Below are 25,220 nucleotides of genomic sequence, written 5' to 3' on the forward strand. Positions count from 1 at the left end.
ACAACAAAGATATTTATTAATTCATCAGAGGTAACATGACCTTCTAATGGTATGAGCAGACCCAGTCCATACCACGATACCCCCCCCCTTCAGCTGCTTGAGTGGTGGACATGAGTGTCAAAATTGTAAATCGACTCTTGAGACCATATGATCTTGTTCCACAGTCCAGTTTTTGTGTTAGCTGCACTACTCTAGTGAAAGCTTTCAATTCTTTACAGAAAGAAGTGGCTTTCATATAAGTACATGACTGCCAAATCCCAGATTCTTTAGTTCCTGCCACATAGTTCAGTTGGAACTATATGGCAGGAATTGAATTAGTCTTTCTTTGCCTAAGTTAAATTTTTCAGTCATTTGCTGCCCACTGAACCTTTTATTCTGATGCACATTCACTCTAAATTCGTGCAGTCTCATTCTTGGAGTACCAACTTTATTTCTTTCTTTTATAGCTGCATTCTCCTTTCATCTTCCACTCAGTGTATACTTTTGAGATGGTTGCTTTGATCACACCAGTGATCAAAGACAGATTTTCAGATCAGATCACACCAGTGATCTGATCTGAAAATCAGAAAGATGACCTGTATTTCTCATGACTGGATCAATGAAGAAGCCCCAGTAAAGTGTACAGTATTTATCTGATACCAAGGAATTTGTGATTGTACCATGTGTCAATGTATAGTATACATTTAATTATCTGCTGATGCCTACTGCTAAAGCTTCTAATTTTTTGGCCAGCATGTATAAAGTATGTAAACTCACTTTTGAAGGAGGAAAAAAAAAAAACATTTCAGGACTCTGAGCATATTGTCTGTATTGTGAGGAGTCGTATTGTTATACATACAGTTCACCATTTTAATGCATTAACTTTCTTTCTTTCTTTCTTTTTTTTTTTTTTTTTTTTGTACATCATCATTACTATTTTTGAAGAGGCAAAAGAAAATTCTCAAGATTCATCTTTACAGCCACCTGTGATTGAAAATGGAGAAAACAAAACAAACTGGAAAGAGCTACTTAGGCATTGTGAACTGACAGTTACTTCTTTAGAAGGCCATAGTGATATGATATTATCTGTAGCAGTTGAGGGTAATTTGGTGTTGTCTGCAAGGTAAGTCCAACTTTTCTTCATCATGTCATTGTTTCCAAACATTTTAATGTTAGTGTTGACAGAATGTTGCATGCAAAAAACAAAAAAACTTTATGTAGCATCAGCCATTAAAACACACGTGCACCATGTGGACACACACACTCACACTCTCTCTTACTAAATATAACACACATAGCCTTTGTATATTTCTTCTCAAAAATTCATTCCTCGATCAGTTCACTCTTTAAATTTATATTGTCTTCCCGCTTCAGGGGTGCCTCCGTGGCCAGGTGGGAAGGAGCAGCAGTGCGTAGCACATGCTTCTTGATTAGACCGGAGTTCGAGCCCGTCACCACCAAATACAGAGGATGCAGAAAGGTCAGGGAATGACCACCACATATCCTGGAGCAATATGGCCTTAGTTGCTAATGCTCCTAAAAACCAAATAACAAACAAACATCCCGCTTCAGGTATCACTCCGTGATGGTAGAGTAGATTTGCCACATGTGCTTGTTTGGAGAAGTCTAGGTTCAGATCCCACTGTACATCGCAGGAATTCTTAAAGGCATCTTCAGTCAGGGTCGTTAAATGATCTTGTGCAGAGGGAGTAGAGTTTATCCTCTTGAGTTGTTTGAAATGTTTCAGCCTACACAATAATAAAATTAGCCTATAAACACATACAATGCAATGTGGTTTTAGATGTCCTATATAAATAACAAAAATAACTTCCATGACCATGACAGGTGATATAGTGACCAGGCAATTTTCTAGTGCAACCTAGCTAGTGTTTTTTTTTTTTTTTTTTTTTTTTCCTGGTATGTGCACCAGCCATTATAATTTCAAAAGTTCTGCTTGCAGTGTACTTCCATTTTCTGATAGCATACTGCCAGTCACTAGCAATGTAATGCTGTTCACTAATGACATACTGCTATTTTCATTCCCGCTTGCTTGGTCACTGGTTGGCATTGCTCCAGTCTCCACCTGGAAAGAAATGTTCCTTTTCCAGGAGAAAAAAAAGAAGCAAATGGATTCTGTAAAAAAAACCATAATCCATTTTAATCACAAAGTCGAAACTTCATGGGCTAAAGATGTGAGGAATCAGATTCTCATGCAAAGAGACAAATAAATAGACATAAAGATTGAGATATCTCATTTTCTCATATTGCAGTCTACTTTTGACAACCCTCACTAAACTGTATCCTTTTATCAAAAGAATGAAAAGCAAAAAGCATCAGCCCCTACATAAATAAGTCGAAAGTCCAGCTGAAACGGAATGGTACCTTCATTTTTATAGTAATACTGTTAAAGATGTTGCTCGATATTGTCTACTTGCCTTTTGTTTACAAAAAAAAAATCTAATACTGCAAACCAATGCTTTAATTAATTTGTATGTTATATAAATGTTTGTAAAAATTACCTCTAATTGTTACAAACACAAGGCTGAGTGCAGTAGGTTCTGATAGGATTCATTATTTCTAATTCAGCTTAGCAAGGAAACACTCTTCATATGGTACTGCTCTTCTATATTTGAATATATAGAATATTTACAGAAAATGCTTTTCCAGTAAACTGTTGTCAAGCCAGCTCTACTGAAGCCAGATAATGATCTCATAATCCCAAATAATTATTGCCATAGTACATTAACTAGTTGCATGAACAAAATAGTACAAAACAATGATAAATGCACACTAACCTGGTTTTTAACTAATTTGAATTTGCTAAATTCCTTGCTTGTTAGATCTGAGTATAGGAAGATCAGTTCTGTATTTATTGATACAAAAAAAAAATTGCAGTTGTTATTTTAATAGCACTAGAACTTGTCACTCATCTGTATAGAGTGTTTGTAGACCGATTTGCATGTCATGAAGGAAAAAGGAGTAGGCCCCTCCCCCCATTAACTCATGGGGAAAATATCCTACTCCTTTTGCCTCAGATAAGCTAGCTACAACCTTAATTGAAGAAGACTTCATAAATTACTTTAGTAATCGATGGAAATTGAACACAGACTCCTCCGAACAGTGGCAGATGTATCATGCCAACCAAGCTACCACAGAGGATGACTTAAATGATAGAGGCGCAGGATAATGTACAAGATATATTAGAAAGGAATACAGTGGATTCCAGTTATTTGGGCCACCGGTTAATTGGGGAAGCCATTCATTTGGGACAAATCTTAAAGAACAGAACCTAATTGAGAAAATAGCTAGGGTTTTCTTTGCTTAATTGGGACAACATGCCATTTAATCAAGGCATTAGACTGTAGCACTCGAGATTACTCCCTGATTGTCTCCGACCGGACCACGTGGTCCCATTGTAAAGTGAAATAAGTAGGTGCCAGTTAACATAATCACTGATTAGAAGAATCAGCTGCTTTATAGAAACAAATTTCAAAAAACCAATTCAAATCATTAAAATGCACTATGTTTTCATCATTATCATATGTTCAGTTATAAGAATCAATTTTGAATGCCTTTTTCTGATATTTTTCTAAAGCATATTTCTGGTCAGAACCATAAAACAATTTGCAGTTTCTGGTGTATTGGGATTTTCTCTTAGTGCAATCTATTATAAACGGGTAGTAAACTTGATCTTATTGCACTTGCGATAATACCAATAGCTGGAATTCTGTGGATTTTTGCATTATTATGGTGAAATGTTTCCCCCTTTCATGAAATCTTCAATCATATAAAAAACATAAATAAATTTTCAGAATCTTCTCTTCACTCCTATTTTTTAAGCTTCGTAAACTTGTTATTCTGTATCTCATTTGTATTGTGTTAGTTGCAATTTTTGCATGCTGTGTTCTTTGTTATTGATTGCTTATGTTTTTTATTTTTACTGTTTTAATTTTACAACCCAAAGAAAAATGTTAGAGAACAGAAATATGAGTTAATTTGTATGTACATATTACAGTACTAATTAAGCTATGTACATAAACTTAATTTTAGTTTGCTAACCTGTGGAAAATATTCTTCCAATTTTCATGTATAATTTAATTTTGTTAATTGGTAAGGTGTAAATTTGTGCTTTATATCTTTACTTTTATAGCGTGTGGATAATATTTCTCCTACTTTCACTTATTAGAATCGCCGTTTAATAGCATTGGTAGAGGAATATGATGCAAGAAAGCAAGCTTATATAGCATCAGCCAAAAAAAAAAAAAAAAACCCTTCCCGTTTTACCCATCCATTCACTCCAAAAGTTTGTCTAGTTCAGCTATGAATTTATTTAAGCTGTTGACTTCCACAATGACAGATGGAAGTTTGTTTCAGCAATCAACCACCTGCTGGCAAGGCAAATTTCTGCACATCTATTCTACAATTTTTCTTTCCTCAATTTAAATTTATGCCCTCAGGTGTGTAATCTGAGCAAGAGGAAGAATCCCATCAGCATTCAGTTTGCTGAAACCATTCAGTGCCTTAAACACCTTGCAGGTGCCTAGTCTATAGACTCTGCAATTTTCAGAATTTAAGCTTATCTTGTTAACAGAACCCATTTGTTCAACCCACTAATTTCATTGCCCTTATCTGTACTTGTTCTAGTAGCTGGGTGCCTCTGTATCCAGGTGGGCAGGAGCAGCAGTGCATAGCACATGCTTCTTGATTAGACCAGGGTTCGAGCCCGTGACCACCAAATACGTAGGATGCGGAAAGGTTAGGGAATGACCACCGCATATCTCCGGAGCAATATGGCCTTAGTTGCTAATGCTCCTAAAAAAAAAACCAAAAGTTCTAGTAGCACAATATCTTTCCTAAAATGAGGCCTTCCGACCTGTATGCAGTATTCAAGGTGTGGCCTAACCATTGCCTTATACAAAGAATAAAATTGTATAAGGCAAATTTTAACTCTATTCACGTGTGTGAATAGAATTAAAATTCAATTCACAAACGCGATCACAATGACCGGCACTTCCTACATATCATAGAGTAAATGGTATTTTATTATGGAAAGTCCATCATAACATGATTTGATCATACAGTGAACCAATTGTAAAGAGGGGGTCCAGTATTTTTAACTATTTACACGAAACTTTGCATAATTGGGGCAGCTGCTTAATCAGGCCAAAGTGCACTAGTCCCAATGCGTCCCAAATAACTGGAATCCACTGTACCTATTTACTTTGACATTGAAGAAGTGCTTCATACAGTATGACATTATGAGTGATACAACTGAGAAAATTCTGAACTTATTCAATGTCAGACTTTTCAGGTATGCATACAGAAGCGTCTGTCTTTCAACTTTGTGCAAAGACTACTCACAAGGATCAGTTCTTAGTGCTGCTCCCCTTGCCATAAAAATAAATTCCATAACACAGCACATCTTTTCTGCTGTTGCTGTGACACTGTATGCAGATGACCTCAGCCTCTACCAGCACTCTCCTAACATGCATATGAAAAAATGGCAGCTTTGTGCAACAATAAACAGTCATTGCCTGCCCCGAAATTTTGTTGCAGCCTAAAATACAATGGATTCTCATTGATTTTATTCTTTTTTCATGGTCAATAATTTTTATAAATACTGTAATGGCAGTACAAGAAAAAAATATTTAAATGTTTTAAAAAAAATTTAAATTAAACAAAATAACTAATTTATTTATAATAAAATAACTTATCTTTATAGTGCTTAGAGATGGTTTGATAAAAAAAAAAAAAAAAAAAACTACTCTGTCACATTACAATTTTTCTAAATGAAGTGCGGCAATTGTCTGACACCCTGGTAAGTGCCAAGGCAGTTTTTGCATCTTTCACTCCTATGGCCTCATTACTTATAGCATGGAGTGCCTTTGTTGCTCAACTCTGTGCCATCAAGTTAGTCCTGGACTGAGTTGTTGAACTTGTTATCTTGCCTTAATTAATTCACCCCTTAATTTCCTTAACTTCCACTGCAATTCCTTACAGCAGAAACTGCACTCATCCTTTCGGTTCAGTTTCTGCTGTAAGTAATTTCACCTCTCCTCATTCTAAACTGAAAAGCATCCTCTCTCAGTTACTCTCGTATAATGAAAACAATCACTGTAACATTTTGCTAGATCATCCCAGCAACTAGTCTATTCTAACAACTTAGAAAATGAAAAAGTAGACCTCTGCTACTAAACAACTCCATTCATTATGCAACCTCTCATTTTAAAGTGCCTTATATCAACTTTTTTTTTTTTTTAATGAAATCCCCAAATGCAAAAGGTATAAGAACCTCTAGTACTAACATGCAAGTACTATGAACTTCTAGTACCATGAATCTCTAGTATTTAATACCTTATGTGGAAGGCTGTAAAGACAGGAGATATTTGTTGATATTAGACTTGAATTTCTGTAGATTGTAGTATTTTGAGAAATACACATGAAGGAAGATTGTTCCAAAAAACAGCCGTAGAGGGGATAAAGTAGGAAGAGGAAGAATTGGTTCTGTGAGTTTGGAGTTAGACAATGAATGGATGTTGACTGCTTCCAGCATGTGTTCATGGCTATTTCGAAACTGAATGTGTCTATGAAGCAGACTGTGGAGAGAATGTAAGGTAAGGTATGGGTCATTAATTAATTAATCCAACTTCCCTCTTTTGAATAGTGTCAAAAAGCTTGAAAGCTATTATATTTTGACATCACATATAATAAATCCTCACTTTAGTATACTTCAGAAATAATGAACAGTTTTCTACTGAATCAAGCTTTTTGTCTGTAGTCTGTATGAGACCCAGTAATGTAACTGCATCAGTCCATAGTCAAGTGGTCAAGCACAAGGGTACAAAAGTGTGTGCTTTGAGTGATCAGTGTTGAAGCTAATATGACTACTAAATACCATATAGCATTCTTATGAACTCCTCTGACCTTATGTAATTATCCCAGAGTATAAAAAGAAAATATATTTATTTGCTCTGAGTTAAAATAATTTCACTGCCAAGGAGTGTGGATTTCCCTCATTACTTTTGAGCTGCCTGTCAAGTAGTCAGACATCAGTAGGAGGTCATCTGAGCCTCTAGTTGTGGTGCTTGATAGCTCTTCATTCTGAATAAGCTTTAGTCAGTTTTCACAGTTGCTATATTATATGCAAAATTTCAAGCCCTTCTACTCTATGCAGCTGGTTAGTGCAGTAAAGTCAAGTACAGTATTACACTTAATGTTTTTTGTTTCATAGTACATTGCTTTTTTCATAATATTCTAGCACCTTTAGTGATTGTATATATTTATTTTAATGACATATTTATTTATTTATTTATTTATTTATATATTTATTTCAGCTTTATAGGACCAGACTTACTCCCATATAGTCCACTAAAGTAAGCCTTTATTGTACTTATATTTCAGTAAAGCATCCCAGATAGAAGCCTACCCAGTAGATAATCCATCCTACTTATTGGGCAGGCTTTCCTGTTGTTATTGGTATTAGGCTAAACGACACAAGGGCTACTGAGGCCAAATTGCATCTGTTCACCCATTCCTTCTACAAAACAGTGGCCAGTTGAACTATTAATATGGAACATATTGGTCTAGCCACCACCAGACATTGTATTTCATCCCATAAGGTTCAAATTGGGACTATGTGCTGGCCATTCGAACTTTTGTGCATTTACGTCTATGAACCATTCTCAAACAGCACCAACAGTATGGCATGCATCATTACCCTATTGAAAAAAATGTGGGTCTGTACCACTGAACTGTCACATTGTGTGGAGCATGAAGTTATCCAAAACGTTAAGGTTGGCATCAGTAGTCATGGTTCCCTGCACAGCCACCGTTGATGGCTGTGTAGAGAACCAAAGGAATGGAGTGTAGCAAGATTTATCATTCCATAGAACTGGTTACCCTGGTCTGTGGACTATATACATCATTAGTTGTACCATGAAGGTGATACTGCCAATTGCAGTCAGTGATGTTTACACCATAACCCTTCCTCTTCTGAACATCATTGTTAGCACAATGCAGTCCAACAGAAGACATTCTTTTGGCATCTTTACCTCCCACCTATTTCATGGATTTCCATGAGATGAGTGTAGTATGATTTGTCATTTCATAGAACTGGTTTCCTCAGTCTATGGACCATTTACATCATTCATTGCACAGTGTAGCTGAGACCACCAGTTGCAATGGTTGTTTGGCTTATATACACAGCTCTCCCATAAAATTGAGGCTGTGAATTCTACATAATGTATTCATACAGACCTCAACCCCACTGATGCTTTAAACTCCTGGTTGATGTTTTGCAGGGATAGCTTAGGAGATTGTCATACGGCCCTTCTGAGTATCCTCTCATCGTTCAGAGTGAGCATATGTGGCCTTCCTGTACATTCTGTCATATCTTTGTGCTGAATGGTGATGGTACTGCTATTTCCATTTCATGATAACATTGCTGGAATTTTACTTTGGATGGTATAGGCTGTCAGCAATTGCATGAATTGACAAACCAGAAGTGTTACGTAAGACAATAATACTCCTTTCTGAATTAGTTAGCTCGGCTCATATGCCTTCTTTATATACTGGTCTGAATCACTTCTTTATTTGGGAAGATCCATTGTACTCTGGAAACAGTTGTCTTGATACTTTTTGGAGGGTAGAGTATTAATGATAAATATATTAAAAAAAAAAAAAAAAATGGAGGAAGGTAATTAATTCCATATGGAAAAACACAGTAGGAGTTAAAATGTAAAATTGTCATAAAAATTGAGGCACCTCATTACTTATAAACATGACTGTATATATTTATTTATTGGAATTGTTAATTGCATACATACAGTGAGAAATATTTACTTTCTCCAGTCAAGATACAACTGTAAAAGTGTGGGATGTGGAGCAGAAAAGTGAAGTCTCAAGCTTTAGAGGACATACAGATTCTGTTAGTGCTGTACTGCTTTTGTCAGAGAGAGAAAGTTTATTGTTAGCTGCAAAACTTAATATCCATTATGTGAAAAGGATGGTAATTACAGGATCTCTTGACTGTTCTGTACGGATGTGGTCATTTCCTGAAGGTATGTTTTAAAATTTCTTGGATTATAATTCATATTACAACTGATATCAGATTATATTACATTAGCCAGAGTACACTGCTTTGCATGTGTTACAGCAGCCAGAATTGATACTAACAAATTGTGTAGGCATATAGGACAGGACTCAAGAAATATTTTTAAATCTAAGTGCCACCTGCAAAACTTAACATTGAATTTCATGTTTCAGTTTTAAAAGAAATATGTTAAAAATGGTGTTAAAAAATGGCATTCTTAAAAAAAAAAACAAGTTACGTAATGTATGGACAATGTGACATTTCAAGCATGTTTGATTTTTATTCTTAAATTAATTAAATTTTTTTCTGTAATTAATAGAAGTGAAAAGCAAATAATTAATCTTTTTACTCATAAATTACTGATTTATTAACTAAGAATTATATATCTCATGATGTAATATTCATTGAATGTTGTTTAATACTTACTTATTTCTTCTTGGGTTTTAAATACAAACTGAAATGCAACATGTATCTCAGCTAGTATTGTGCAGTCAACATTTTTGTAATGTACTTTATTTCCTCCTGGATTTTAATGACAGTTGAAACATATTTAATATTTTTGCTATGATTAATCTAATAAACAAATGATAGTAATTCATGATTAATATATTTAGTAAATTGATAACAAAAAATCTCTATTATATGCATATTGCTTAAACTGAGAACATTTCCTCTTCTGCATGTTCACAATTTTGCTTATTCATTCCTCCAGCCAGACATAGCAATAAACACAATATCCCCAGTGCATGAGCTACAATATTCAGTATGTGGATAGTCTAAGCCAGTGTTTCTCGAACTTCAGTTATTTGTGTACCACCTTCACGACTTCTGTCATATCTTTGTGCAACTTGCGCTTCTATTTACTTAATATTTTTATTTAAATCTACTGACTTTAATACATGAAAAGAAGACAGTGAAACATGAATTAATGAAAACAAAACAATGTTATTTAATTTTTAAAAAATTAATAAAAAAATAAAAATTAAATGATGAATTATAAGCAATAATAAATCTATAATTGAATTTCGAATTACAAAAATGCATACCTGAAAATAAGTTTCTCAATCAGAATAATGGAACTGTTTACTATTAATCAGTAATAAAGGGATATCCAGCTTGATGTTGCTTAGTTTAAGATGAAGATGAGGTTCTATGTCAGTAAGACAATACTGTGTTTTAGTTTTGATATTAACCAGCACTGAGAATCCCAACTCGCATATATACTAGGGTGGTTCAATAAAGAATCACACTGACCTAGCTGCAGAGGTGCTGGCCTGTTGATTCTTGGCACAGGTTTTAGTCCTTCTCTACATAGCCACTCTGCAGATTTACACATTTTTCCCATCGATGGATGAGGCTACGGATACCAATTTGTAAAAGTGGTGAGGTTGATCTTTGAACCATGACTCTGATGCAGAAATGAGTGTCTCTTTGTCAGGGCGAGAAATGATTTGAGGGAAGGAAACAAGAAGTCCGATGTTGCAAGATTGAGTGAGTAGGCTGGATGGGGCAGTATTTCATATCCACAAGTGGCCGCTTGTATTGTTGCAATTTCAGAAGTGTGAACTGAGGCATTGTCTTGAAGCATGCCATGCCTACATGGTTAAATTTTCTCCCATAATTTTGTGAGTAAGTTGCCATAATAGGCACCTGTAATTGTTCTAACTTTTGGCAGGTTATCAGTCATTATTACACCTTTCTCATTCCAAAACACTGTCAGCAAGACCTTTCCTGCTGACAATTGGACCCTTGCCTTCTTGGGGGGTGGGGAACCATGACGTTGCCATTCTATGTATTGCTTTTTACTTTCAAAGTCAAAATGGTGTATCCAACTTTCATCCTGAGTGGTTAGACAAGAGAAAAAGTCTTCCTCATTTTTTTGGCACAGGGCTAACAACTCTTGTGATTTCTGTTGCCGATCAGCCTTCTGGAAACCAGTCAATAATCAGGGAATTCATCTTACACTCTGGCACCTCTGTAGCCAGGTGGGCAGGAGCAGCAGTGCAAAACACTGCTGCTCCTGCCCACTTCTTGATTAGACTGGGGTTTGAACCCATGACCACCAAATACGGAGGATGCGGAAAGGTCAGGGAACTACCACCGCATATCCCCGGAGCAATATGGCCTTAGTTACTAATGCTCCTAAAAACCAAATAACAAACAACAACAATCTTGCACTCAATTTCTGTAAATGGAGTTAGTCATGAAGGACTGTTTTAACAGAGCCCACACTAATCTTCACCTCCTGAGACAATTCATGCACAGATATCTGGCGATCTTCCATGATTAACAACTCCACTTTTCTGATCGTGCTGTCATCAATGGCTGAATGGGGACGACTTGGAATGGGCTCAGATTCTACCGATGTCCGACCACACCTAAACTGTCTATGCCAGTGCTTCACAATGCCATAGGTTGGGTCTTCATCTTTATATATAGCAGTCATCTCCTTGAGGATTTCTTTAGATTTCCTCTTCAAGAACAGATACTGGATTACAGCTCTGGCTTCAACTTTGTCCGTGATACTACTTCGTCACACTTTCAGCTCTGTAAGAGAAAAACAAATTAAGACACAGTGCTGAAATTTTACACCTTTAGTACAGAGATATGTATGATGCTACACACAAAATATCATGACTCTGCAGTATGTGGAAGTAGGTGAGGGCGATTCTTTATTGAACCATCCTCGTATGTACTTGGAAAGGGCAAAGATATTTAGTTGCCTTCTCTGATAGGATTGGATACTGAGAAATAATTCTTAACCAAAGTAATATGTGACTTTTGTTTCAAAAAACCATCTGAAGTGATCTCCAGAATCTGTTCTTCTTATTATTTTATCAAGTAATTTGGTAATGTCCACAAAGTAATGGAAAAATGTCTCTTCAAAATACCTCAATATTTTGAAGAGATTTTGAGTATTTCAGTGAGCCCTTCAGATGAGATGATGAGACCAGGTCATTCAGAAATGAAAAGAATCAAACTCACCAATAAAGCTATATACCCCATAGCTCCAGTTTTGTGATCATTGCATTCACTTTGTCTTGCACTTGGAATCCTGATCTAAGCTTTCTTTGTAAGGATAAATTTCGGTTCAAACCAGCATGCTATCTCACAGATTGATGTTTGTTACAGAAAGAACTCAAATTCTTCTCACAACTTGAACAGAAAAGATCCTCACTTGTCTATTCAAGTGAAAACTTTTTCTACTACTGCTATTTCAACTAGTATTTCATACTGAAGCCAAAAAGCTTCAATAAGCTTCAATAAGCTTCAATAAAATACTAGTGGTGAGAATATACTTGACATCATCATTAATCATGAATTAGACGAAATTACAGGTCTTAAAATACAAGGACCATTGACAGGTAGCGATCATGTGATCATTAGTTGGAAGAAAGATGTTGCAGTAGTTAAAGTTAATGGCACAGGTTTCAATTTCAGAAGAGGGGACTTAGACAGTTTAAGGCACTATATGACATCATCACAGAGCGAGTGTGAATACACTTGAATTATGGAATACTTTTAGAGCAAAATTCACAGAAGCCATGCACGTATACATACCATTAAGAAAATATTGCAGGAGGAGGATGGAGGATGCTGACATGGATGAATTCAGAGCTGACCAGTTAAATAGAATAGAAAAAAATAGCATGGAACAGTTACAGAGCAATGAAAAGTAGTGAAGCCTACAACAGCTATAAGTTGATTGGTAATCAGATCGGCCTTGTGCACTGGGTGTGGGAAAGTCTTAGACAACCAGGTTGATGTTGTGGATGAATTGAACAGGTACTTGGCATCTGTTTTTACTGAAGAAAGACCCTTCATGCTGAGAAGAGGCTGTGCAAGTAAGGCTGAGTCATATGAAATTAGTGATTTTGAAATTACAGATGACTGTTTATTAGAAAAACGTTCGTGCATAAAGGCAAGTAAGGCTCTTGAAGTTGACATATACCCAGTAATTTCGAGGGAGGTTGCCAGGGAGTGTACCAAACCACCGAAGTTAATTATGGGGGCATCTTTGGACTTGGGGAGAGATCCTACTCCTTGCCTCTAAAGAGGGGAGCCTTGACATCCTCAAGGCAGGGGGATATCCTAAGTAGGTTGCCCCCCCCCTGCAGTCTAATTTAGGGGCTGTTAGAACAGCACACGCTCTTCACATATGCTGATCACTCACTCACCTGTCACACTTACCAGATAACCCCCCTTTTTTTTTTTTTTTTTTTATGCTTAACACATTTTAAAGCAAACAACAAATTGCAAATGTTTCTTTCTCTCACTCATTTACCACCTTACATCCATCATTTTTCAACCAGACATGACAAAATTACTGCCTAAATATAAACATATACTAAGACACTTTTTTTTTTTTTTTTTTAATGCTTATACCTATTCAGGTTACAATTTAAGACATATTAGACACTTAATGAATGTAATGTATCCAGTTGACCTGTACAAATCAACTGGATACTTACCTACTTGAAGATTGAAATGTAGCATAAGGTGTATTTTCTTATCTGCTTCTTCCTTCCTTCCTTTTTTTTTTTTTTTTTTTTTTATGGAGCCAGTGCAGCAAAAGCCTGTGGCTCTCTTGCACTTAATACTAATAATAATACTAATACTAACTCAGCTGCTTGATCACCTTCCAGCACTTCCTGTGGCATCGCCTGAAATCTGGTGGTAAAGCTAACCCCTGGGCTCAAATGGAGAAAAATGTGGACTGCGACAACTTTTCATTGACCAAGACTACAAATCCAAATTCCATGGATATGCATCAATCCAATAATGACAATAAACCTAAAGAGACTGAAGACAGATGCTCCCTGAGTAGAATATCCAAATTTCCTGATTCTATATTCTTATCAAACTAGTACATAGGCAATCAATCACCATTTCTCATACAGAAATGTCTTGAGAGAGTAGCTGGTTCCCTGAGAATGGTACGAAGACTTAAATCTGACGATCTGCTTATTGAGACTACTGGCCACAAACACTGAGTCTCTTCTCAAACTTGCCTCATTTGGTGGAGTTCCAGTTAAGGTGTCACCACATGCCACACTCACTTCCTCCAAAGAGGTGATTTTAGATTGGGACCTATGAATGTCTCAGAGGAGGAATTTATTTACAAACTTTGGGGACAGAACGTCACAGGTGAAAAGAATTATGCTGAAGAAAGATGGCAAGCTTATTCTAACTTGCAGCAACATACTGACATTTAGTTCACCAAACTTACCTTCATTAGTGAAAGCTGGGTGTTTGAACTGTCGGTTTTCTGTACATTCTGAATCCAGTAGCATTAGTAGAGGCATATGATGCAAAGCGAGCTTATGCAGCATCAGCCAAAAAAAAACCCACGTCCATTTCACCCCTCCGTTCATTCGAAATACCTGTCTAGTTAAGCCTTAAATTTATTTAAGCTATCAACTTCCACAACAAGGGATGGAAGTCTGTTCCACCAACCAACTACCCGCTGGCTAAAGGCAAATTTCCGCACATCTGTCTTTCCTCAATCTGAATTTATGCCCTCTCAGTTGATTATTCTGAGCAAGAGGAAGAATCCCATCGGCATTGAGCATGCTTAAACCATTGAAAGCTTTATACACCTCTATCAGATCACCTCGCCGGTGCCTAGTCTCCAGACACTGTAATTAATTTGCAGAACTTAAGCCTTTCTTCGTAAGAGCACCCCTTTGTTCCATTCACTAATCTTGTTGCCCTTCTCTGTACTCGTTCCAGCAGCTCTACATCCTTCTTGAAATGAGGCCTCCAGACCTGTATACAGTACTCTAGGTGTGGCCTGACCATTGCCTTATACAAGGGAATAATCACCTCCTTATCCCTGCTAGAAAAATCCTGTATATCATTGACAAGACACCATGAGCTACTCTTGCAGACCATCTGCACTGCTCAGAGAACTTCATATCTGCCTGCACAATTACCCCCAAGTCCTTTTCATTCTTTACCACTGTCAGTGTAGTACCACAGAGTTGATATGTTGCTCTGGGGTTGCTGTTTCCCATATGTAGTACTTTACATTTGTCAATGTTAAACTTCATTTGCCACCTCTCAGCCCATCTGCTCAACCTTTCCAGATCCTGTTGCAGTAGCATAGCGTCAGTAGTGTACTTAACAACCCTGCCAACCTTTGTATTGTCTGCAAACTTGGACATTAAGCTTGATATACCATCATCAATATCATTAATATATACAGAAAACAATAATGGACCCAACACTGAACCCTGAGGGACTCCACTAATAACATTAGTCCATGATGAGCAGTGTCCATTGATTACCACTCTCTGTCTTCTCCCCCTCAACTATCCCTTTATCCATAGCAGCAATTTACCTCCAATGCCACACTGCTCCAATTTGTGCAGCAGTCTTCCATGTGCAACAGTATCAAAAGCCTCTCTAAGATCCAAATATATAATATCAAAGTTATTTCCTGCATCCAGTTCTTTTGTGACTGCATCATAGTATCCAATCACATTGGTCAGGCAAGACTTTCCCTTAACAAAACTGTGCTGTGTCCGAGCTATAACTGAAGTCTTGTCTAGATGTTCCTACAGTTCTTCTTTAACCAGTGCCTGCATTAATTTTCCTGGAACAGAAGTTAAACTCACAGGTCTATAATTACTTGTGTCAGCCTTTGATCCTCCTTTGTGAATTGGGGTCACATTTGCACATCTCCAGTCTATGGGTACCTCCCCTGAGTCCATGGAAGCTCTCATAATTATGGCTAAGAGTTTGCTTACTTCCTTTGCTGCCTCCTTTAATATAACTGGATAGATTCCATCCACTACTTTGATGTTTTGAGCAATACCTCAAATTCATCAGGTGCCTTTCTTGTGTTTATCTTCAACAATTTCTCCTCCACTTTCCTCTCAGTTATTACAAGATTATCTAGCTTACTGCCAGAGATGAATACACCTCTGGCATTCCCCTCACCGAATAACTCCTCATGTGTGAATGTTGATGCAGAATATTCATTCAGTTTGTTAGCTACCTGAGTAGGATTATCAACAGTTGAACCATCGATATCAAGTGGACCAATCTGATTCATCCCCTTCCTTCTAAAGTTTACATAAGTAAAGAACTCTTTGCTGTTTTTCTTTGGAGCCTTTGCCAAAGATTTCTCGTAATCTGCCTTTGCCTGCCTAACCTCCTTTGTAACTTGGTTACAGATCACCTTATATCTATCATAGACTTCTGTGTCACATGTTAATTTATATGTATCCCATGCATCCATTTAGGCCTACACTTTGAACAATATTTCTTAGTTGGTATGTAACGCCTAGTAGCTTCCAAGATAAGTTCTTTGAATGCTTCACATTTTGAATTTGCTTTTGGTAACATCATCAGCCGAAACCACTTTATAGAATTTAAATATTGTCTCAGACCACCATTGTCATCTTTATGAAAGCAAAAACCCTTCCCTTTACTCCTGATGGTAGTTACCTCTGAGTAAATCCCACTTCAGCACAGTGTGATCACTGCCACCTAGTGGTTCCTTTATCTGCAGATTCTTATGCATGAAGAATCACTACTGATAATCAGATCAAGAGTATTACTCCCTCCAGTTGCCTCCCGAACATGCTGATGTAGAAAACAATCATCCAATAAATCCACAAAAGCCTTGCTAGTGTGTGAGTGACCAACCCACAAATTCCAGTCAATATCTGGGAAATTAAAATCCCCCATTATAAAAACCTGATTTACTGGCCCACTCTATTTCCCTGTACAGTTTCTTATTATACTCATCAGAGTCATTAGGCCTATAGCACACTCCTACTCTCAATTTTCATCTCCCAATGCTTATGTCACACCAAACTGACTCGACGCTGTACTGTCCAGTGATGTCGACTGGCTTCACTTCCTTGGATTTTATGTGTTTCTTAACTAATAACATAACCCCTCCTCCCTTCCTATCCTGTCTATCCTTTCTGTACACATTGTACTCCCCAAATTCCAGTTCTGCCTTCCTTATATCTGTGTGACACCATGTCTCTGATATCCCAACAATATCTGCCTTTGATGTTTTGAGCTATACCTCAAATTCATCAAATTTATTTACCAAACTCCTAGCATTGGTGTACACTCAAGTATACATGCACCTGTTCCTATTCTTATCTACTCTAACAGAACCCATGTGTTTACTTGTACTGCAATGACTCCCAGCAGTCTCTGAAATATCCTGCATCTTGTTTTCCAGGCTGCTGCTCATTCCAATAGAAGCAGTGCAAGAATCACTTTCGCCTCTGCCAGTGGCTACTGTTAATCTATTAGTCCTTGTATCCCCCCCCCCAAGCTAGCAGTTTTCCGACCCACCTAACACTGCCTCGATAGCATCAGCAAATATTCTTGCACCTTTTCTATTTAAGTGTATCCCATCCCTGTAGAAGCAGTCTCTCCTGTTAACAAGTACAGACCAGGGTGAAAAAAATTCTGCACCTTGAAGAATCTTTCCAGGGCCAAATTGATCGACAAGGCTCTCATCATATACTCCCTCCTATCATGTCTGGGCAGAATTGCAGACACTTTCAAATTCAACCCTAATTCATGGCTTTTTTTTCAACAGTGACCTGTACTTGTTAAGCAATTCTGCCAGTCTCCCACTCTTAATATCATTAGTGCCAACGTGTACAACTATATCACTTTTTGTGCCCTTAAAAGATGATATCTACCCTACCTCATCAAACTTTGCCCCTGGCAGACATACCCTAGTCCTCTTTCACCTATCCTTTTTACAAAGCATGTTCCCCGTTTCCCTGACAATAGAGTCACCAACAACTACTAGTTCCTGTGGGACTAGCCCATTCTGCCTTGGGGGTTGCCACTGTGTTGCATGATGACAGAGTGCAAGCTCTGGCATTGATGTGGGCAGCTCAGAGCTTGATGGGCCCCTCAATTTAGATCCTTTGAGGACATCCACCCTGTCCTTCAAGCTCTTGTATAGGCCCATAACAACGCTGAGTTGTTGCCTGATTTCGTTACACTCCTTGCATCGCGCGCGCACACACACACAAAGATACCCTCCCCATGGCAATATCATGTCCCGTACCCGATTGCTCCACAAACATCATGCAAGCAGTGCATTTTAAAAGGCTGTGATTTAGAGGACAACTGCCTCCCCCTCAATTCTCCCCTGAGACACAGCACTCCCATTAGCTTGAGCCTTTTGCTTTGCTGATCTGGTCTGAGTCATGATTTCAATTTAATTTCAATAAAATTTCAATTTGAGTACAAAATTATAACCCTAAACTTGTATCCCAACACAGTTATAATGCTATATATATTTTTCAGTATTGATTATTATCTATGAGTTCCGTTTATATAACTTCCGTATCAAGTTATGTATTAATTATGTTAAGTTTGTAATCTAAGTCATTATATGTATTTAGTTAAAAGTACAATTTAATTGACCGTGAAGTTTAACAAAATTAATAGATTTTACTGATTAATTGACAATATTATATTATATACTGTGCTATACTAAGCTTACGCTATCTAGTTCGGGATATAACGTTGTGCCGTATAACAATGGCGGCAAGTTACGAACGGTAAATCTACGGACACTTATGCATTAATTAACTTTCAATTTTCACTGTCTCAATTCAGAATAAACTAAGGATCCTGACTAGGTCTATAAGCTACTTATAGAAAATAATTTGATGTAACAATTGGTCAATAAAGCGGCTAAATATGGCTAAAAAACTTCTCGTTCAGCGGAGCTGCAACTTGTAACATGTGGATTTGATACCCTTACCGATAGTTTTATGCAATTACAAGGCCGAGTAAGGAATAAATACACCAGATTGATCAGAAAATCACAAAATAATGCTATACTACTAAATTTAAATCAAAAGTTTTAGAAAATCAATAATTTCAAATCAATAAATAAGAAAATCTGCTTAGCGGCTTTGAACACTTCTGACTCCCAGTAGCCTCATGTCAAATAATGAAATAATATTTTAGGTGTCAAAAATTTGGACACTTCCATATGGTCTGTCGAGGTGACTCAACATATCCAAACTGTGCATTGAAGGAGCATGCCTAAGCTCTCTGTAATGCACAGACTTTGTTTTGTCCCAGTTATAATGGCAATTATACTACCCTCTCTAAAACTTGTGAATAATGGAAATACGAGAAAAAAATCCAGAAATGCAAGTTAAAGAAAATCTCATATTCAGAAGCATGAAAACAGTTACAACAACACATACCAAGATGTACATATGCTGAAGCCTCCCAAATATTTCATTCAATATCAGTTCAGACTGATATATCAATTTCACCACGCATCTTTATTTCTGAATGGGCTCGATCTTTGCTCTCTTCTACACCTCTATCTTCAAAGTAACACACTACCAATATTGGAAGAACTAACAATACACTATTCTCAATACCACTGCTGCTCATACAACTCCTGTAAGACCTGTCCAAACAGAAAACTCACATTCTGTTAGGAGGAAACATGCTAACTCCTTCCATTTGGATACCACTGAAATTTACAGCCAAGACGAAACTATTCTGGTGATCCATCCAGAGGATGTTATAGACACATCCTATTTTTACAGAAAGAAGCAAAATGAAATTTGACTGCCTCAAGCAGACTTCTAAAAAGCAGACACTCAGCTTCATTTGAATCAAAACAATGAACATTGTCGTCCAATGGAATTGCAGAGACTTTCACAGCAATATTGATGGCAGGTGCGGTGCTAGGGTTTTTGGCATCCCTAGGCAGAAGTGTATTTGGTGTCCATGAGATACTTTCATTAAATATTATTATAATAAAAATTTTGAATTTTGGTGCTCCCAGACATTAGTGCCTCTATGCCTTGATTACCAGGCTTGCGGTGTTCCACCAGCCCTGATTGATGACATCCATGAGATAATTAAGCATCGTAATCCAGTTGGCATCTGCTTGCAGGGGACATTTAACACCTCAGGTATCTCCTTCCATAAAAATTATACTCTCTACAGATCTGTTACACATAATGCTCACAGTGGAGTAGCCATACTCCTAGATTCATGAGTCCCTTGCAAATGCATGCCTTTACAAACCTCCATTGAAGCTGCTAACTTATAGTGATTGGTATTACTTTGACACTTTGACAATCTACCTGCTGCTCAGTCATCCTTTTACCATACATAAATTTGAAGATCTTATTCTGTGGTGCCAACCCTTTCTGTTTATTGGGCAATTTCCATTGTGGGGAATCTCCCAATGCAAATGGATGAAGGCAGCTCATTGAAATACAAAATCTAACTCTACTAAATATTGGCTCACCAACTTGCATCCATTTTCCTACAGGGACAACCTGTGCAATAGATCTGTCTGCTCTCTGATCCTCTTTCCTGGTATCGAGTGGATAGCTTTTGATGATCCACTTAATAGTGATCATTATCCATTAATATGTAGAATTCAAACATCACACTCCATAACTGCATAACATGGAAACAGTAGCATATCCAGGATTTTTTGTCAGCAGGTATATTCACAAAAAATGTACCTGCTGACCCTACTCTCGTTATACCACTGCACGGAAATTTTCCAAGGTGGATTGTTCAAAGTACACTTCCCACATCTTTTGATGATCAGATCATCAAACTTTGCCTATTGACACAGTCACCAATCACATAATGAACAAATACTAACAGCTGCATCTGATGCCGTTCCACAGTCAAGCAACCATAGAACTATTAATTATTGGTGGAACAAAAACTGTAAGAGTACACAAAAAAAAGAAAATAACAATTATGGAATCTATTCTACAGAAACCCTAACACCACCAATCTTGTAGATTATGAGACCCAAGGCCCATCACATAAAGAAGAAAGCTAAAACACAAAAGGTCATCACAAAAAGAAACCTGGATTAGATTTTGCATCCTCAGTTAATAAAAATACTTGCATAAGAATAATGTGGAGAAAAGTAAATGGCAAATTTTCTCGATTAGCCTCACCACTTTTAATTTGGAATGGGCAGTAGCTTTCTACTCCTGCAGAGATTATGAATTCCATAGGGCCCATATTTTCATAATTGTCTACTTCAACTGCATATGATCTATCATTTCAGAATATGTAAAGCTTTAGCTGAAAAATCCAAACTGAACTTCTGCTTGAACTTCAAGGAGACATATCTATGTCAAAGAACAGTGCTGCTGGTCCTGATGAATATATTACGTAATGCTCCAACACTTAGATAATACAGTCAAAGCTCTTTATGGCAACCCTCTTTTTAATGTCCCAACACATTATAACGTCCTATGTGGTTGGTCCCAGCCAATTTCTCATTAAGCTAATGCTATTTACATTCAGTATAACAACCTTTAAAATAAAAGGATTTCTCTATGACGACCATAAATTTCTACCTCTTAATCTGAATTTTTACTTTTTTATTGCAATATTTGCATTTAAAAATGACACAACACTTCAAATATATTGAAGTAATTGCAGTATAAAACTGTGAGAAATCATTTCTTAAGATTTCTCACACTTCTTTCTTGCAGTGCAGTAACAAAATGAACATCGGCTAGAAGTTCATTTCATTAGTTAGTGTATGTTTATTGATATGGCTCCAAGAAAGCAGATAGCTTTGCCAATCACAGATAAAATTAGGATTTTGCAAGCTGTAGATAGTGTGCATTCTAAGACTGATATCACCAAACAGTTCGGCATTCTTAAGAGTACTCTGTTCACTATTTTGAAAGATCGGAAAATATTGAAAGTTTAGAGAAATCTGCTGCATCAGGGTAGGATTCGAGCACGAAAGGCGAAGTATTCAGATCTTCAAAAGGCACTTTTGGAATGGCCAATGAGGATGCATGAAGAAAATATTCCCGTAGTGGCAATCTTTTAAAAGCTAAGGCTGAATCATTTGCACGTCAAATGGATTTTGAAGAATTTAAAAGTTCAGATGGATGTTTCCAGAAATTTAAGACTTGTCTTGGCCTGTCTTTCAAAAAGTGTGGCAAAAATGTGGCCATGAATGTTGATACTACAAATGAATGGAAGGAAAATTTTTTAAGAAAAACTACTGAAGAATGCTATTAAACAAAATTGTGCTGTTTCTTGAAAGCAAAATTCAATGCAAAATCAACATCCTGCAGGCAATGTGTTTCAGCGTGGGATGAAGTTGAAAAAATGATCTCGAACTGCTTCAAACATGCTGGATACTTCTTCCTCTGTTAATTGCAAAGGACAGTCCAATAATAGGGACAAAATATTTGAGCATGTGCTTCATCATCTAAACTTACAGGAAAACATAAGCTTCAACGATTACACAGAAGTGGAATGCTGACATTGAATGTTTCAGGATGTGCACGAATGAAGAGTTAGTTAGTTAGTTATTTTGGTTTTTAGGAGCATTAGCAACTAAGGCCATATTGCTCCATGAATATGCGGTGGTCATTCCCTGATCTTTCCGCATTCTCTGTATTTAGTGGTGACGGACTCGAACCCCGGTCTAATCAAGAAGCGTGTGCTACGCACTGCTGCTCCTTCCCACCTGGCTACGGAGGCGCCTCTCACGAATGAAGAGTAACTCATTGCAGGCATAATGGAATCTTCTGAAATTTGTAGCATGAAGATGAGGAACTTACTATGGTTGAACAAGAAGTTTCAGCGAAAGATGCTCGTCAAGGATTGGAACTCGTATGCTGATTTTTTTTTTTTTTTTTTTTTTCAAGTGCAGCTTAACTGTAAAAGCGAATAACTGCTTTTGCACACCTTCATAATTCTATTTTAAAACATGCTCTACAATTGAAACAGCGTGTTTTGACAGATGATTTTAAAGTATGAAACAATTCTCTTGTTAGGTTTTGATAGGTATGTAGCCTATGTAGTGAAATTTACAATTTAATTGCAACCTTATTGCACTCTACAAACAGGCGCCTCCGTAGCCAGGTTGGCAGGAGCAGTAGTGCATAGCACACGCTTCTTGATTAAACTGGGGTTCGAGCCCGTACCCACCAAATACGGAGGATGTGGCAGGTCACTGAATGACCACCGCATATTCCCAGCCCGGATAAAGGGTGAGGGTTGGCGTCAGGAAGAGCATCCGGCTGTAAAAATTGCATGCCAAAACAATAAAAAAAAAAACTCCGACCCCATATAATAATGGGAAAAGGCGAGGATAAAAAAAAAAAAAAAAAAAAATTGCACTCTACAAACAGTGCAAAATTTACAGTCAGTTTTCTTGTTTAATACTGTAGGACATATTATAAATAAGATTATACTATATTGTATTAGTAGCATTACATTAAATTTTCAAGCTTTTACTTGTTTTGTTGCCGATTTTATGAATGATCGAGATAACAGTTTTTCTCATTCCCCTACAGAGTTATTATATAGAGCTTCGAATGTACATCATTATACTTGCCGCTGACTATCCACAATTGTGTAAGCTTGTAATGGAGCATATTCTTGTTGAATATACATTCATGCCTAGCAAGTTGCATTCAGTTTTCTACCAAATCTTAAAGAACCTTTGACATTTTGCCATATCATAGGTAACAATGCAAATCTGCTGGAGTTTATTTTTGCTTTCTAAAACGTGCAATTATGTGATGATTTCTGACTGTCCTCAATCCAGTCACCATGTATAGCTTCCATATTGTTGATAGGCTCAATCTGGCTTATGTAGCTCTTGCTCCAGAAATAACAATAATGCACTGTGTGAGGAAATGAGTGATTGCGTATGTAGCTGTTTTTTTTATGTATAAGTACACTGGTTTTCCTACAAAGCAGTTGTGCTTAAAGAAGAATCAAGTTTTCTTGCATGGTAGTAAAATATGCACCTGCATAACAGAAAATGCAAAAAGAGAAACAGTACTTTTCTGAACTCTGCGGCCTACTGATGATTTGGAAATACCTTGAATGTCACTTTACAACATGATAGTCCCATTTCTGTTGTGCGACTCTTTACGGATCCTACATGATCATCTTCTAAATCAAATTGTTATCTCCAGAATATGAGAGACATATTCTGGAGAGAACATTTTGGTGAAGTGTGGTTCACACCATATATTCAGTTGCCTTCACTGATGAAAAATTTCTGATTAAAATCTGGTTTGTCCAAAACTATTTCTTTATTGGTAGAAACCATAGCCATGGGCAACAACCTTTCCTGCCTTCTTTTATTTCTCATATAAAAACATCTTAAGTTTTACTTTTTCGTTATGTACCCCTTGCAGTCTGCCTATCATCATCAGCCATATTCAGTCCACTGCAGGATGAAGGCCTCTACAGCAGCTTTCTGGTTCCTTCTGTTTTGTGCAATGGCCATCCATTTACTACCCACAAACTCGTGAATTTCATCTGTCCATCTCCATTGTAGTGTTCCGGGTTTTCTTTTAGCTCCTCTTGGGTAACATTCTCTTATTATCTTAGTCTATCTGTCATCATGTCTTCGAGCTATGTGTCCAACTCAAGACCATTTCAGCTCTTTCGTTATGATAAGAATCTTTTACTTGTGTTTGCTGCCTAATGCATGTGTTTCTCTACTTATCTAACAGTCTGATTCCTAATATAATTCGTTCCATTCTTTTGGTGAGTGCCCAAGTTTCACTTCCATAAGTCATGGTGGGTAGTATACATTGGTTCGTTATTTTACGTTTCAGAAAAATTGGACTATTGCTCCTCAGTATATGACTATATTTTCTGAATGCTATCCATCTGAAATTTATTCATCTCTTGACTTCCAGCTATTTATCATTATTACAGCTAATGACTTGTCCCAGATAAGTATATGGGTCCACCTTTTCAATTACTGCTCCTTCAATGATTATAACCCTTTCTGTGGCATACTTGTTCATCATTACTTTTGTTTTAGCCATATTCATCTTTAGTCCGAAATCCTTACTAACTCCTGCATAACTAATTAAGATTTTCCTCTAATTCTTTGGGATTGTGACTTATGATCACAATGTCATCTGCAAATCGTAAATTGTTTAGGTACTCTCCATTCACATTTACTGCTTTCTGCGACTAGTCCAATCTTCTGAAAGCTTTCCTAAGGGCAGCAGTAAACAACTTCAAAGATATTGTGTCTTCTTGTCGGAACTCTTTTTTTCAATTTTAAATTTGCTACTGTCTTTGTCTAGTCTAATAAAGGAGGTAGTGTTCTCATATACAGTAAACCCCTGCTATTCGC

General features: G+C 37.1%; 1 protein-coding gene across 1 annotated transcript in view; it reads left to right on the forward strand.

The window, feature by feature from the left end:
• LOC150079247 (uncharacterized) overlaps positions 1-25,220 on the forward strand; it is a 163,526-nt gene that overhangs the window by 50,091 nt on the left and 88,215 nt on the right. The window contains exons 3-4 of the mRNA XM_090383000.1: positions 925-1,102; positions 8,830-9,038. Of these exons, the coding sequence (XP_090239126.1) occupies positions 925-1,102; positions 8,830-9,038 (387 nt within the window). The remainder of the gene's footprint in view (positions 1-924; positions 1,103-8,829; positions 9,039-25,220) is intronic.

This window comes from Mastigoproctus giganteus, chromosome 10, assembly GCF_048544385.1.
Source record: "Mastigoproctus giganteus isolate SK-2022 chromosome 10, ASM4854438v1, whole genome shotgun sequence".
NCBI lineage: Eukaryota > Metazoa > Arthropoda > Arachnida > Uropygi > Thelyphonidae > Mastigoproctus > Mastigoproctus giganteus.